Source organism: Larimichthys crocea, chromosome XXIV (assembly GCF_000972845.2).
Source record: "Larimichthys crocea isolate SSNF chromosome XXIV, L_crocea_2.0, whole genome shotgun sequence".
In the NCBI taxonomy this organism is placed as follows: Eukaryota; Metazoa; Chordata; class Actinopteri; family Sciaenidae; genus Larimichthys; species Larimichthys crocea.
Window position 1 is genome coordinate 14864875 of NC_040034.1, and position 16681 is coordinate 14881555.

At 42.0% G+C, this 16681-nt stretch overlaps 1 protein-coding gene across 2 annotated transcripts in view; it reads left to right on the plus strand.

Annotated features, from left to right (window-relative positions):
- Positions 1–24: 24 nt before the first annotated feature.
- The window catches only part of prkd3 (protein kinase D3), a 37874-nt gene continuing 21217 nt past the window's right edge, over positions 25–16681 (plus strand). The window contains exons 1-2 of one of the 2 annotated variants that reach the window (XM_019259896.2): positions 25–643; positions 1536–2158. In XM_019259896.2, coding sequence (XP_019115441.1) covers positions 1889–2158 — 270 coding nt within the window. In that variant the 5' untranslated portion in view covers positions 25–643; positions 1536–1888. The remainder of the gene's footprint in view (positions 644–1535; positions 2159–16681) is intronic. The other variant, XM_019259890.2, reaches the window with a different exon arrangement.

The following is a 16681-nucleotide window of genomic DNA, read 5'->3' on the forward strand; positions in this document are numbered from 1 at the left end:
TGAAATAAACCCACTCTTCATTTTGCTTTAAGAACCCATTAAGTCCCCTCTTGAGGATTCCTGGACCCCTCTTTGGAAACCAGTGTATTACAAACTCGTGTAGAATAAAGTTTTTTTTTTTTTTCTTGGCATGACCAAGTTGAAATAACGGAAAAGAAAGGCACATGCGCATTGGTTCGAGCTCCATCGGAGGCGCCATTGCTTCACAGCGACTGTAGTTCAAGTTTTCCTCCCCACACATGGAAAGTCAGTTATGCGGAGATAATAAAAAGACTCCAAACCCCAGCGACGGTCGCTGGCTCTTTTTTTCTTTTCTTCCCCCCTTCTCCTCGTCAAGCGGGGGGAGTAGTCACAGCTGGAAGGATAATAAGATGCGCATGAATTTACAATCTGGAATAAAAGATAAGAGAAAATAAATGGACGGCTCGGTTTGTCTCAGCGCGCCTGTGCGTAAAACTTCTGTCGGTATTTGTTGTGTGTAGTCTCCGACCGCTGCGCTGCGCTTTGCTGTGCGACTTCCACAAAAAAAAAAAGAAGTGCAGATATATAAACTTGAGAGTCCGCTTCCCTCAGTTGATGGAGTTAAAAAGTTTCTTCAGTCCACTCACAATGGAAAGAAAAGCGCCCTTCGCTGACTGTGAAGGTAAAGTATGATTTCAGAAGCGTTTACGGCGACGTTTAGGGTGGTTTTTTTAAAACTCGCTTTACGTGGTTGGATATAAGCTCAACTACACCAAAGTGTCTCCTGGATGTGTATATTTCAGCTCTTGTATAACTTGTTTTGCTGGCATTCTCGACTTCGGGTCGTGTTCTGCCAGCAAGCCAATCGAAAGTGGGAGGGGTGCAGATGTTCAGAAGCCTTGGATCCAGATGTTTGTGGAGGTTGAATTCTTGTAAACACACAAATGATACGCTTTATCAACTTTTACGCGTCTTTTAGGCTGTTGTTTCAGTGTTTTGCGCACGAACACAAAGGGCCTGTTGTTGTGATAAGTTTACTAAAAGTCAAAATAAGAGTCGATAGTAAAGTTAAAACTAATGATAGTGTACACAAATGTTAAGTGGTGACTTCTTTAGCACTTCCCATTTACATAAAGGCAGTATGATCTAGCTCAAAGATAACTCTTAAGAGGCACAAGGACCAAAACAATGCAAGGCAACAGCAACACAACACTAGTAATCATGTGAAAGATAACAAAGAGGAAGTTTAACAAGCAAGTTAAACTATTAATGAATGTGTTGTGGTCTTCATTTCAAAATATGTTGATGTGGTTGGTGTTAATTAAGACGGCAGATGAAGGCTGAAGCATGTCTTTATTTATTTTTTTAAATGAATTGAGCTAAATGGGAAGAAAAGTGGCTTCATTCATACTTCGCCTTACAGCACAACAGAACGAGAGCCTCATGATGTGCGCCGGCCCTTTACTTTCTCTACTGTATGCAGAATAGGTGAATATTTTTCATTATAAAAATAGCACCATGTGTCTTTGTCTGTGTGTGTGTGTGTGTGTGTGTGTGTATGTTTGTGGTGACAGGCTTCCTGTGGTCAGAGTGGATTACTGACCTCAGTAAGGAGAAGGAGCACCACTCCAGAATATGAAGTTTGTTGCAGTGATTTTGCTGCAGAAGTCTGCGGATCGTTCAAAAACTTTTACTCCATCACCTGCCCATCTCGTGAGCGGCGGATCAGCTATAACTCTCTTAATTTATGAAAAACAATGTCACTTTGATAAGAAACACACAGTGCTGACTCACCGCGACTGATGAGGATCAAAGATTCCCCCTCCCAAGAATCTATCCACAGAGATCCAACTGTGCTTTTTTCTACCAGCCTTCACTGAAAACCCTCCACTATTCAGCGTTTCACGTCGCCATTGGAAAAAACCCAATGTCTGCCTCCTCTCCCCCATCCTTACCTCGAGCCTTCCTCCACTCTCTCCATCCGCACCACCCATCCTCGCCGTCGCCCGGAGTGATCTACACCCGGCTGTCCAACGGCAGCCACAGCGTCCCCAGCCCCACCAACTCCCGCAGCTCCTTCCATGGGGTCTCCTTCCTTCTGCAGATAGGATTGACCAGAGAGACAGTGAACCTGGAAGCCAATGACCTGTCGCTGTCCTCTGTCAAGGACCTGGTGTGCTCTATAGTGGACCAGAAGGTAAGAGTCTCATCTCATTCTAGCACCCCTTCATATGATTCACACTCTGTTTTCAGCTAGAGAGGACACCCTTTATCAAACATCTTTTCACTAATGTCCTTCTGGTTTTCCACAAACACATACAAACCTATTACAGATAGCTTGTTTTCAAACTTCAGCAGTAATACCGACAGCAGGAGAGGGCCAACGTGATGCACCAACATGTGTTTTGCCATCTTCTACCATATTCATCTGTTTAGGTTTTATTTTCCAAAGCAGACATCTGGGCCTTGTGCACCAAAATGAGTCAAGCACCGCAGAAGCATGCACACAGCAGCACTGATGCTCCTCCAGTTACAGGACACAGTCTAGTAGCTCCAGTTATTTACATTGTGGGATAATGTTGCTGGACTTGCATGATGCAAGAGCACGCATACAAGCTCATACGCACACACATATACAACACTGCTCTGTGGTTTTGCTCGGCCCGTGTGATGTTGGACCTGCTTTATTTTCCATGATATTGGCAAAGTGTTGTAATGACACTGGAGTGTAGCCTCAGCGTAAGAAGCAGCTTTTAAACACAAGTATTGGCTGTGTCATTCGTGCAAGAACATCCTAAGTGCATATCAGCGGCGCCAGCTTTAATTTGCCTGTTCTTGTTAGTTTGTGCTGAAAGTGGTCAGGCAGCTCTGATCATGGTTTGTGTCTACCAGTGTGTGTGTGTGTGTGTGTCTGTTTATAACACGCAAAGTCAGAATGAGGGTAAAACATTTTAATTTTTGTTTCTAATCCAAAGTGGCCCCCGTATAATAATAAAGCACTGTAAAACTGCAACATCACAGAAGTTAGGTCTTTTATATGGAGTGTTTTTCTCTGCCAGGAAAATATGTTCATTGTGCTACTACAAAATAAGATCAAGAAAATATTTCACATAAACCGGAGCATTAAACTAGCATAAAAAATGTACAGTAAGTAACACAATAAGTATTGCTGCTTGTTGATAAGTTGATAACATTTATGCTTATTGAGTCACTAAATATATTCTATTTGTAAACAGGTTATCTCAGTAATTGTCTTCTCTGAGCCCATGGATGTGTACTTCATTGTTGTGTGGGATTAATGGTGTGCAAAGCCTGCTGGAATAATGAAATGGCTCCTGTGTGCATTCACACGTTGCTGTTTTTTTTTAACCACTTGTGTGTAATGATGATTACTCCATTTGTGTTTGTAATTATCATCGACTGAATAGAAAAGAGGGTGATTAAACAAAGCACTTTCATCAGCCAACCGGGATCTGAACATTTAGGTCAGACAGAGCTATATTTGTGCTGGAGATGATGATAATGGAAATAAGGAAAAATAAATGAGGAACAAACTTGTGCCGAACAACAAGTGGACGATAGTGAGGGATCTATCTGTGTCCGAGCCTGTGTCCTTTGGTTTCATGTTGTCCAAGTTGACATTCCAGGGGAGCAGGGTAATGTTGTTGTTCTTTACGAGGTCTGCTGATTCTCACTAGCTAGTTATGAACAGTTCTGGTCTGCAGAGCAGAAAATCTCATCACTGCGCATATTTACATGGATCTTGTAACATATTGGCATAGTTGCAAGAATCTGTAACAGGAAAAGGGTGGGAAATATGATGCTTTGAAGACAATCCATAAAGAAAATCAGCGCAGTGCAGTGGTGGCGGGTGGGTGCTGATAATCTGCTGAAATGAGATGAGGATCACCTCCTGTCCTGTGTAATTTTATCACTGTATATTACTTCATATTATATAAGATATGGCAGGAAATGATCTAATTTATAGCCAGCAGTCATGGGAACTTTGGAAAGGATATATATGAAGTGAACATCTGCACGTACTGTTCATCCTTTTCATCATAATATACTGTACCTTTTCACATCCAGCCCGTTCATCCACATCATTGTGCATTTCTTCTATTAAACACAGCCAAATGCAGTGTACTGCCTCAACTATTTCATGAAATCCAGCCATATGGCTTTGATATCAATGGAAAATGTGACTGTAGGCCTTCTGTGCTCTCCAGTCCATCCCTGCCTCGCTTCTTGTTCTAAAATATGCATGACAATAGTGAGGCTCTTACAAAGTCCGCTCATCCTTGCCAACTTTTCCAGCTGAGGATCTCTGACCCTAGCTCAGCCGTTGACAGTCGTCCCAGGATGTCTCCAGTCAGCAGAACCTCAGGTGTCTGTCAGCAGAGGTGAGACAGGAAAAAGCTTCAGACTTCATGCGGTAATATCTGCACTGAGATAGAGTCTGGATGGAAGTGTATTCCCCCCTTCGTGCTGCTGTTTCCTCCGCTGAGAGCTGGCCTGCTTCACAAAGTGACTCACCACTCAGCCATGCAACAAACAGGGATGCTTATCCCTAACTTAAATCTGTCCATTTAGTGTCATGTTTTCTGCCGTGTCAGCTGTTGTGAGCTTTCGGATTGGGATTAAGTTGTATGTAAACAATGATATCAACCATGTTGACATGTTCAGCTTTGTGGCTGAGTAATTTATCCATCTTCGTGCTAATTATCTGAGTCTGGGTCACTAAGCCAGCAGGGCTAGAACCTGGATGCACTTCCCAGTGTGCTTTCAGGCATGCTGGACGACTTAGTTCTGTCACTGTTTTCTGTCTCTGGTCTCTTTTTCTCAGCCAAACCATCTCAACTTCTTCCCCTCATGAACCCATTGGAACAGTAAAGCTGAATTTATGGCAGACTCAAGGGGTCAATAGGAATCTTGCTATAGATACAGTGTAGGTTTGTTTTTATAGTTGAGGGTCAGATTTCAGCCGTTGATATCACCACTGCATCGCGAGATACATGTATTTTATTAGCCTGTATTCCCCACAGTAACTGTGTTGACATTCTGTGTGAGACGGACAGACACCGGGCTACACACATACTTATACAACGTACAGTTACATCATGGTAACCTGTAACATTTTGCCTTGCCTCGTTAATGAATAGGAGACTACTGCCATAGTCCATTCATTCACATGGATCACGGTGAACGGTAGGCTTGCTACATGTGTGTTTCTGAAAAGGGAAAAGACTACTCAGGGTCTCAGTCACTAGTAGCATCAGAAACATAGGAGAAAACACAAGCAGCCCATGCTGCTCAATCACACGGCTCTTGTGGTGTCTGCTGTAGTCCCGATATGTAGCTGGAAGATGAATGGATCCTCTTCATGCAGCTGCTGTAGATACAGTAGTCCTTAATGCAGAACTTCAAGTTCAATGTTCACACTTTTCATTGCATGCAGTCAGTCCAGCCATTCTACACAGAAACCTTGTTTAGGATGATATCTCATGCTTTCACTATGTTCTCAAAACTTGTGACCCTAGCTGACATAGCTTAAGGACAGAAAGTTAGTCTTCTGGTGAAGTGAGTGCTTTATTTTGTTGCACTTTCACTGTTGTGTAGTGCATGTTCCTCTTTGGAGCCTGTTCCTTCAGTGGATTGCAACACTGTAAGATGTGTGAGACATTTTGGTGTACTAGACAGCAACACCACGACAAACCAGCTCATATCTGATTCTTCAACAAGCTCATTTATCAAAGATACTTGTCACCTGCAGAGAAATCCCTTCACACACGACAGATACAAGCCTGTGTACTGTAGCTGTTGCACTCTGGATGCAGTGGTACAGCTGTAAAACAACCAGATGTTTGCATTTGCTCTCTTTTACTGTGTCACAGCTTCAGGGTTGACATTTCATATCTTTCCTGGACCCTTTAGTTTTGAATCAGTCTCATTGTTTGACAGGGAGCCACGCAGGCTGTTATAATAGCTGTGTATTGTATAGATTTTCTACGGTCCATTCCTCTTCCTGCTAAAGACTCAACCGCATGACTTGGCCAGCGTCCACAGTATAGATTTACTTTCTCTCTGTTCTCTGTGTTGATCTAAAGTTGGTTTTGATAGTAGTGGTTTGGACCACATTCACCAATTTTAGTGGTTAAGGTCAAGCGTAGTCCGGGGCAACCTGATCTTGATAGGTTCAGTCTCTTAGAGCAGCTATTGTGGTTACTGCTCCTGCAATCTACTGAATTCTTTAAAATATGACCGTTTTAGTGTCACCACTTGGCACAAGGGTATCAACTCTGAGCCAGGCTCCTTGAGGACTGTGAGAAAGGGTGAAGAGAGCCAGCCAGTGGGTGTTGGAGACCCTCCCATTCGAGTACCATCCAGCCCAGAGCTAACTCATGGCGGCACATTGACAGTTCCCCAGTGGCTACATGCAACTCCGAGTCGGGACAGCCTTGTTTCATTGGTTGTGTCCCAACTTCTCTGTCTGGTTTTTGGGCTTGATGAATGGCGCGAGATAAACATCCATAGCTTCCACTTGTTGAGCGCTTCCTGTTTGGTGTCGCCCAAGTCCTCTCGTGCAGCCAGCGAGGGAGCAGTGGCGGGACAAAAGTTCACGACTCCCTGAGAATGACTCCCAGTTAGCCAGCTGGTCAGCCCAAACAGCCAGCCAGCTACAGAACATTCCTTTTCACCCAGGCATTTTTGGAGGATGATGTGATGTTGCTCGGGATGGGTGGGATTAGACTGCTAGGAAACTGAAATACTTGAAGCTAAACACTTGCTTTAGTAATTCTGGACATCTGACACATTTTGATGGATGCTGTAATGGCAATAGCATGATCAACACTGTTTAATTTCCTACAGTCTTTATGGGGCTGTATTTAATATCCTGCAAAGACACAATTGAATTTTCTGGTGAATGTTGGCCGCAAACATGTTTCATATAAATGGAGAATTTACAGTGTAGTTTGGCATCAGTTAAAGGTTTTTCTTGCTATCAAAGGGGATGATAAAGCTTAGCAGGAGAACGGAAATTTGAAGTTATTTGGCCTCTGTAATGGAAAAAAAACATTCAACTTTTACTTCAAATGTTAGTTTTATGAAAACTTTAGCACTTTTAGCACTTGTCCTTAGGATGTTGCTACATTTTCACTCCAGCTGGAAATGCTGTGAAAGGCAGCTGCCTCAGCCACAGGTTTCCCTACTGGTTTTGTCAGCGCTGTAACTCCCAGTCTCTGGTTGAGGGCTGTACAGCTGCCTCTGTAATTAGCGAGACAAAGGCCTTTTTGAGTCAGAAACAGGCTGCGTTGGACATCGTACAGTAAAATAGCAGAGTATTATAAAAACAGAAAGCTTTGGATTGTTCTAAACCTTTGAGTAATATCACTTGCATGATGCAAGGTAAGACTTGGCAGAGAAAACAACATCGGGTCAAGATTCCTTTTCAAGATTAATTATATTCAGTTGCAACTGTAGAGACGGCTTTCTTTGGTCAGCATTTGTATGCTTTTAGATGGTGGTGTGTCTGTTTTTAGGTGCTTTTTTATTGGAAGTTGTTGTGTCTAAATGTGATCAGAAGATTAAGCTTTGCGAATTAGCTCTGGAACCGAAATATGACTGTATACGTACCAGCACTTTCATCAAAGATCTTTATGTGGTGATGAGGTTTGTCATAAAAATGGACCTGGCCTGGAAATCTCTTGAAAGGAGCAAAAGAAAAAAAAAAGGTCATATAGAGAATAAAAAAGAAGAGTTAGAGAGAAGAAAATGAGAAGAGAAAATAGTAAGAAAGAAGGGTACAGATGGAAAATGGAGGGACTGCAGTTCACATCGACCAAAACTAACTGAAACACACGGGAAATAAATCACCACCATCTCTCCTCCCTCCCTCCCTCCCTCCCTTTCGACAGTATAAGTCCACATCTGCATGTTCCTATGGAGCTGGCAGCCATATTTCACTCCAGAGGACGTCCCAACAGCGCAGGGCTTTATGTGTGATATACATGAGGCCAGACGTTTCCTGGAAAGCACATTCAGCTCCTGCTCAAGAAAAAACAGGTCACCCATGAGTCAAAATATTCACTGTTGGTATTGGTTCTGAATACACACTGTTATGGTCGTAGCCTTTTTTTTTCGAATCTGATGGTTTTCAGTGTTCATTTGCAGGTATACTGATACAGTCCAAAACCATGGGGGTGACTAAAGTGATATCACAAGCAGGATTGCTGAAAAAACCCCAAAAGTCTTCCGTGTACAACTCAAAAGCGTACTTGCACAAGGAATCTATCAATTTCCCCAGTCTTGGAGTAATTTGTGGAAAAGGGAGAGAGAGAAGAAAAAGGGGGGAAAAAAATCTCTGAAGTTAAGTGAGCTAAGTAATTTCTACCATCTGTAGTGCAGATTTCTGCCGCCTCGCTCTCCTCTAAATGTAAAGTGGCAAGGCAGAACACAGGGCCCGGCCACAAGAGTCAGAGAATGACAGAGTGGAGAAGAGTGGTCCTCTCCAGGGAAAGGGGGCAGGGGAGGCTGGGACAGCCCTGTTGGCAGGCCTCACTTGGGGCACAGAGGGGGGTTGTGGTACGACTGATGTCCTGCCGTTCAGTTCGTGCCAGAACCATCAATAGAAGGCCGCTCCTGCCACCAAGTGTGGCTTTGCTTTGGATTTTCTGCGCTGCTAGGTTGCCCAAACGCCCTTCACCATACTTGACTTTAGCCCATGGCAGGAGATAATCTTGACTCACTCCAATCTCTGTTAATTCTGGCTGAACGGGCTTTCGATTGTGATTATATTGAAGTGGTAGGCAGCGGTAATGTCAGACCATTTAATACTCCTGGCGACTTTGTCCTTGTGAAGCCAACCACATGTAGCGTTTTAGGAGCGCTTCCTGAGAGACTCCACGAGTTTCCATTCATAAATTTGTAACTGTCGCTTAACACAGTTCACTGAAAAGAGGATATCTCATTACCCTCATTAATTTACTCATTAACATCTTGAGTTTCTCCTCTCCTAGACCTTCAGTACACTTGCTGAAAACCTCAGCACACTAAAGGACTTCAACCATGACAAATGCTGAAGAGGAAGGGTCCAATGACATGGACACAACCTTCTTTAAGATATTAACCCTTGCTTATTAGACCTGGTTAATCACTAATATAACTCTTTTGAGCTTCTCATTTCAAAAGGCTTGTACAAAACAGATGTTATGATCGTGATCTTAGGAGATGTGTTAATATGCCAAAAATGTTTCCAGTGTCTTGCAATGAAGACCACATGGTCTCTGTTTTAGCTACAGAGTCACATCAGTGTGTTATTATTGATTGCTGCAGTAGGAGCAGGTTGCAGAATGTCTTATTCTGTGTTGTTTTCTCTGCACTGTTTGCCTTTCCTGTCTTTCAGCATAGTGAGTGATCTGTCAAACTGATAGGAAGGTGACAGGGGAAGTGCAATTACGTGTTGATAGAACAAAAATACACCAAGAAAACTGCCATGTGTTATGAAGGGGGGGAGAAAGGTCTTAAGAATTTAATAAGCCTAATGAAAAGCACCACAGGCTAAGTGGAAAGAAAACTCGCTGTATTACAGTTCCCCTTTTGTTTGATTGGTTTGTTTGAGCACTTTTAAACCCAGAGGAAAGAGTCAGCCACTCAGCATGACTCCTTTTGTCACTGTGTCTCTCTCCTTCTCCAGTCATACTCGCTGTTCGGTTAGTTCCCCTCAGAGCCGCTCCCTGTTTCCATATTCTCTCTGCTCCTGCTCTCCAATCTGCTGTGGTCGGCGGAGCAGCACAGCCTGTTCAGTCTGTGTGCCTGCGTTCAAATGGCTTTTTCTCTACACTGCACTTGCTATTATTCTTGTCTGTGTGTTTAAACGTTCAGAGAAATTGACTTTCGGTGTCATATGTTTTGAAGAAGGTGCCGGCCTGAGTGTTGGAATTTGGCTCGTTTGAGTGTTTAGTTAAGTCTTGTTAAGTTCTTTTACGTAGGTACAATTGTATTTCTGTGAAACTGCTAATTCAACAAAAGAATGGCCGTAAAAGTAAGACCTCGTTATTAATCATAAAGTAAGAAAAAAAACTCAAGCAGCCAGGGCCTGCCCCCTTTCTCTGACACAAAACCCACAGCAATTATTAATGTTTCTGTTGAGCAACAGCAGCCTGTTCCTACATCCTGCTATTACCGTGCACCTTATGACCCCCCCGCTCTACCAGAACAAGGGAAAGTGCAGTTGCTATCAATCTCATGTAAATTCCCCTCAGGTTCACCTGTTTATTTGCCCCGTGTGGAGGTGAATCTGGTAGTTGTCCCCTGCTACTCCAAGCCAGAAAGGGGAGATGGAGTGCTTACTGCAGTATATCTCTGAGGCAGAGGCGTTGGCGGAGGATCGCAGTGGGGTTATAACTCATCAGCAGTGTGCGGGGGCCTGGCCAAGCATGTCTTAGATCACACTGCTCTCTTCCTGAGAGGCCTTAGATCCTGTGACTCAGCCTTCCTCTTCTCTGCTTGGCCTCTAGACACATTTAATGCATGCAATACTCATGCACACACACACACACACAAACTCATATATACATGTAACACCACACATGCAGGTCGTCGTCACTGAAGAGCGATAAGACAGTTTCTGTCATGTATGAAAAAAAGAAAAAAGATGCTGTTAGGCCAAAAGCCACCTGGCTCTCATCTGGGATACAGTGGCCAGTAACCAAAAAATGACCTCATCACCATTATCTCCACCCCACTTGGGTGCTCTTGCGCTTCAGGCCAAATTACCACAGAAGAGTATTGTTTCTCTGGATTCAAATAATCAAAAGACTGGTGAAATAATTGCGGGATTTTCTTTGGAGAGCAACGTTTTGTAAAACCAGGAAGAGATTTGGCTGGAAACCATCAGCTATTGTGGTTGATGTAAATTGGGTAAGCGGTATAGCTTTGTTAGAGTCTCCTGATGATTGAAAGAGGTCTAGGATGACAGGTGTAGAGTCTCCTTCTACTCTGTGGTCTGGACGAGGCCCTGGTCTTAAGCTCAGTGGTTAGAGTTATGATTCCACCTTGTCTGCACCAGAAATGTAGACACACACACACACACATAGGCTGCAATGACACACATACCCAGCTCTCAGCTTACAGTAAGAAGGAAACCAGAAGTGAATTAATTGCATATGAACACTTTTGCACTTTTTTTAAACTTCTGCGTTTCTCAGCTTACAAGTCAGTTATGCTTCAGCCAGGCTGCAGTGTTCACACATCAGAGAAGTGTGAACACTGCAGCTACGAAAAAGACAGAAATTGAGAAGGGGTCTCATATGTTGTTTGGACAATAAAGTGCTTTGTCATTTTACGGCCTCTTTTCCACAAAAAAAGAAGTTTTCAGCTCGCGTGGTGTGTGTTACAGTTTTGAAAATGCACTGCCACGGTGTGATGCACATTAAAATTGACTATAGCGCCAGATGTATTCCAAGTAAAGCTACATTCCATGCTTGGCTGAAACTTTGAGCGGAGAGAAGCATCAGATGTCATTCAGACTGGATCTGTTGTTTTGAAAAAAGCACAGCTGTGTTCCACAATGATACGGCACAAAAAAACAGTAAAAGCCATTAACGAACCATGAGCCATATTCGGCTACATGGAAGGAAACAAGTTCGTCAGGCCATAGAGTGAGAAAGTCACAGCTTCTCTTGCCACACTCCCACCAAATGAGTTTCCTTTCCACTACATGTGGCTGCTTCAGTTGGTTACCCTCAGTGAAGTCTTCCTTTAGCAGCACAAAAAGAAGCTGACTTGACTTCAGGAGGAGCTCATATTATGAATGTGTCTATGTTGTGGAGAGTGAGGGGATGAGTTTGTGTGATCCAGCAATTGTACAAAGATGCCTGTTTGAATATAAACCATATGAGGGTTGTGCTTTGTCAGTCGGTTACACAGAGCCCCCCCCCCCCTCCTCTCGCTCTTTCTGCCTCCAGCTGTAGTGTGTTTTCCTTGGCCTGTGTCTGCAAACGGAGGAGCAAATAGTTTTATGTAATGTACCATTGAAATGAAGCATACGTCTTGGCCTTTCTTTTCATACACTGGCTTCAGAGCAGAAGGGAAACACATTGTATGCCGTTACTGTACTTAACTCGTCGCGGACTGCGGTCAGTATATCTACAGTATATTGTAACATCCTGCAAAATCATTTAAAGGTCTCATATTTTACACTTTTCCTTCTTTTTTTATTTAACGTTTGACATCTGTAAGAAGATATATTTGTGGTTTTAAGGTACCAAAAACCATCTCTGTATAGTTTAAATGGTCCTTTCTCACGCTTCTCTCTGGAGCCTCTCTTCTGATTGGCTTAACCACACGTAAGGTAAGGTTGGTCACAAAGGGATGTCCTGTCAGCTTTCCTCGTGAAGGCACAGTTTCTGAATACTGCTGCTGCTGTGTGCATTTCTCTGTGGACTGAGCATTTTGATACTTTCACAGGGTTTATATATTGCCTTCCTTATAATAATAATAATAAAAAATGAATCTCACTTTTCTGCAATATAGGGCCTTGTCTTGTCATGCTGTCACAAAGTTAGTGAAGCTTAAAGTTCTCCCAAGGATGAATTCATTCAAATCTAGATGTACAGTATGTATATATATATTCGCTGATAAACAACAGAAAGTTGAAGTACATCAGTGCAACCTGACCGCTGACAGTTCAGTTGTAGATCTGGGTGTATTTTGTCTGTAGTGGCTAATGTAGCCTCTTGTCTTCAGCCCTAAAGCGAGTGACACCATTCGAGGCAATTTGTCAGACTTCATGCAGCTCCCTCTGGAGCCACAAAAGATTTAATATGACTTTTTTCTTTCTCTTGCAGTCCAATATGTTTCTCTTGCATGTTTGAATCCAAACAGCACAGTTGTTCTTCATTCTTCAGATGTGGAATTGAAGCTTTATTTTTGCTTATTAACGCTCATTTTTCTTCTTTCCAAAGGTCACAACAGGTTAAGTAGCTGTAGTTATGGTAGCATTTCAACAGGCAGTTTAAGATTTTCTGCTCGCTAATGATTCCAGTCAGATCATTAAGCTTGGAACATTCCCTCCTCTTAATAAATAATGTCTTTAAAAAATGAACTGTATGAAGTATAATGTAGGTTTATATTGAATTTGCTTTATACCTACGGTACAGTGATGACATCTGCACCATCAAAGTGAATTACTTAGAAAATATTATAGCCAAATTGTATGTAAACTGTTAACGGAGGTCCATAAACACTTAATGTTGAACAAGACAGCGGAAAACCAGCGCGTTCCCAGTGAGTTTCTTTAGACACAGCGCTCCAAATGACAAATGAGTTATGTTGATGCACACGTCTAGTAATTGCACGATTCGCTGTGCGTGTGTTTCTTGTACCATGCGGTGTGGAAATCTTTTGCTTGGTATTGCATTGATAATATGTAATAAAAACAAATACAATCCCACTGTTGACTTTAATAGATTAACACAGTTTTCCACACCGTGTTTGATGTGACTTGAACAAAGTAATTACACAGTTTTCCCCCAAGGTTCGCGTGAGCACATAATTGGATTTTCCAGTGCATTCGTTTGACGAGTTATTGAAGTATATTTTCCTCTGTTGTGGGCATTAACATACACCTCAAAGTCAGGCAATTGTTTCCCCGCTGTTTTGACGTATATAAAAAAAAAAGTCTCCTATTTGTGAAACCCTCACTATGGCTCAGTGGAACTTATGGTTTCATGACTTACTGTGGAGCATGTCGATTCTGCACATGTTGAATCTGCTGTGCATTAAAACTCATCAAGTCGTGCCCGGAGTTATTTACCGAGTTTGAATATAAATGCCGCTTGATTTAACTCTGTTCTTCGGGAAACTCTTCAGATATAAAATAGAGACAAATAGAAATCAACATCTTGTGTTTTCTGGTGGAGGGTCTCTGTGGCTGCGTGGTCTGTGTCGTGGCACTATTAAGTCATTACAGGGGTTTCAGTCAATGGACTTATTTATCTGGCGACAAAAAGCACCTTGTATCACACTGATCTTGTGACAGTCTTTATCTTGCCACCTCAAGCTAAATGAACAAGAGCCTTCCACCTCCTGACTCTGGTTAAATGTTTCATAAGAACCCGGTACCTTAATGAACATATTTAGGTTTCGTTTTAAGCAGGAAGTATAGATAATCCTCTACCCTCTACTCCTGTAATGCCCTAGATTATGTATAATAACTAAATAAAGTACAAGTACATTCATTCACTTTTGCACATTGTGACCAGCACAACAACAGTCTTTAATCTGGGGTAAGTACCTGCTCAAAGGCACCTCAGAAGTAGTTGCAGAGTGAGAGCCTTGCTCATTCACCTTCAACACAGTTTCCCAGCTGGACTTCAGATTCAAATTGGCGCCAGGATGAGAACACGTGTAATGTTTTCCATGCGCTCTACCATTTTCAGGTTTATTTCTCCAGGTGCACAGTCCGATTGAAATGCCAGAACAATAGTAAAATGCTAAAGATCTCCTATAATGGGCATAGAAGTGCTGTGTGTTGTTCTCACACAGCGAGACAACTGTCACACCTAAATCACATGGATCTGGAGAAAATTTAACTTGTAGAAGGTTGGAAGTCTTTAGTTGCCATTTGTTTGGCTGAGAGTTTGGAAAAAAAGAAAATATATTTCTTTGTGGAATAAGACAGCTTTCTGTGTTTGTGCTTCTTTTTAAACTAATGATTGTGCTTGGATTTATTTAATTACGCCACAAAAATGAATAATGGTGTAGGCCAGCAAGTCATGATTATTAAAAACAAGTCACATGATGACAATCATACAGAAATACAAAACTGGTATTTTCTGTTGCATTCACTTTGAAGAGTGTCTGTGAAAAGATCCATTGTTGGGGGTCTAAAACGCTGCGTTAGTGTGGATGAAAGGCTGACTTTAAAAAACTTCAAAGAAAAAGAAGTGTGTTAGTGTAGAGGCAAAACGATTTGTCAATTAGCTGATCCACAGAAAAAAAAATTGATGAGAGCCCAGTTGTATTCATATGTGATGATGTGAATCTCCATTTCACTATAGTGAGACCTTTTTTAAAAACTTGACCTCACTGTATAAAATATCCTGTTATGACCTCGATATAATCACAGCCTCATAAAACTGTACAACCACAAAACTTGAGACATTGAGACCTTAGGCATTCAGAAGATGTATGTACTGTATAGGTATGTATATCTCTGAAAAATGCAATTCTTACAGAAATGTCAAAAGTTTTTGATATCAGTTCTTCCATGTCTGCGTGTCTTGTTGTTCTGGTAATTTTAATCAATTTTCGAGTGGTTAGAAATTTACACTTAATCTGCAACAAAATGGAATCAACCTAAAAAGGGTTGCAACAACAATGAGACATAATAGAGCGTAAAAATGTCATACCTCAGTCATAATTTGCTAACCTGTTAGAAACTTTTATTATTTGAATAGCTGCCTAAAGAAAACAGAATATTTATTCACAGATTTATGAGTTCTTGACACAGAGTGCTGAAGTGGATTCAGAAATAATATTCAGGATCCCAGCTTTCAGATGATATATACCACGTCCATGTGGTATTTACTGCTGACCTGCTATCTCCACCTAAAAGTCTCCTGCCCCCTCATAAAAAAAGACAAAAATATGTTTCTTATAAGAAGGGATGTAGCGGAAGGGGTTTATGACGCTGCATTTTATTTTAATTTTTTTAACTGTTTCCTGACATTTTATTGACAGAATGATTAAAAGATTATAAAAAACAAAACAAAGTACAGTTGGAAATATACACGAAAGTGGACACGACCTCAAACAGCATTTGCACTTCTCTAAAAAGACAGATGTGCTGCATGTGCATTTTGCTCGCCTATTAGCTACAATACTTCTGCAAAGAGCCGCACTACAGCTGGCTGTTTTTATGAATAGCATTGTTTACTGAGCTGCACATGTAAGTACAACCTTTAGCTCATGCAGACTGATCTCAAGCAGAACATTTTTCTGTAACTGTCCTCCACATCTGTCTGGCCTGCAGCCAGGCTAATAAAGGTGTGAGGCAGGCTGAGGTCAAGCAGCATACTTTTCCTTACTGTAATCACATGGCCATCTGTCAGAGTCTGTGCACCGCTCTCAACACTGCTTCCCTTTAGCCACCCACCTCTGCCACACATCACACATGCACAGAAACACTAACCACACAATCATGTGGACGCTGTTCTGTTTTGACAAAAAGGTTTATTGTCTTCACTGAGTGCCTTCGCACATTGGTTTTGTGTTATTTTACAGTGATGGCAAACAAATTCAGTTTTTCGGTTCATCATAAGCCATGGCTTTTTTCCCCTCCAGTTTTAATGTCACATTCATCTTTAGCTGTACACGCACAAGATATGACTTATGGGTCATTTCCCTAATGTATCATTTTGAGCTTTACTATGCAACGTATAACAATAGCTATGCAAGACAAAGCGTCAATATTCCTCATTGCCAAATGGCAACCTTCGTTATTTAAACCAGATCAGTTTTTCATGGCTGTCTTGAGGTAATTTGTTTTTGGCTGCCAATGAATTAGGACCATATTTCAGATCTGTCCAGCTCCCTGGCCCTCTCCCACCATCATCTCCCCTCTTGCCTCTAACTCTCTTTCCTTATAGCAGGATTTAGCATATCAATGGCGGATTAGTTCGTTTAACAAAAGCTTACCACTGCAAAGCCCCTTTCC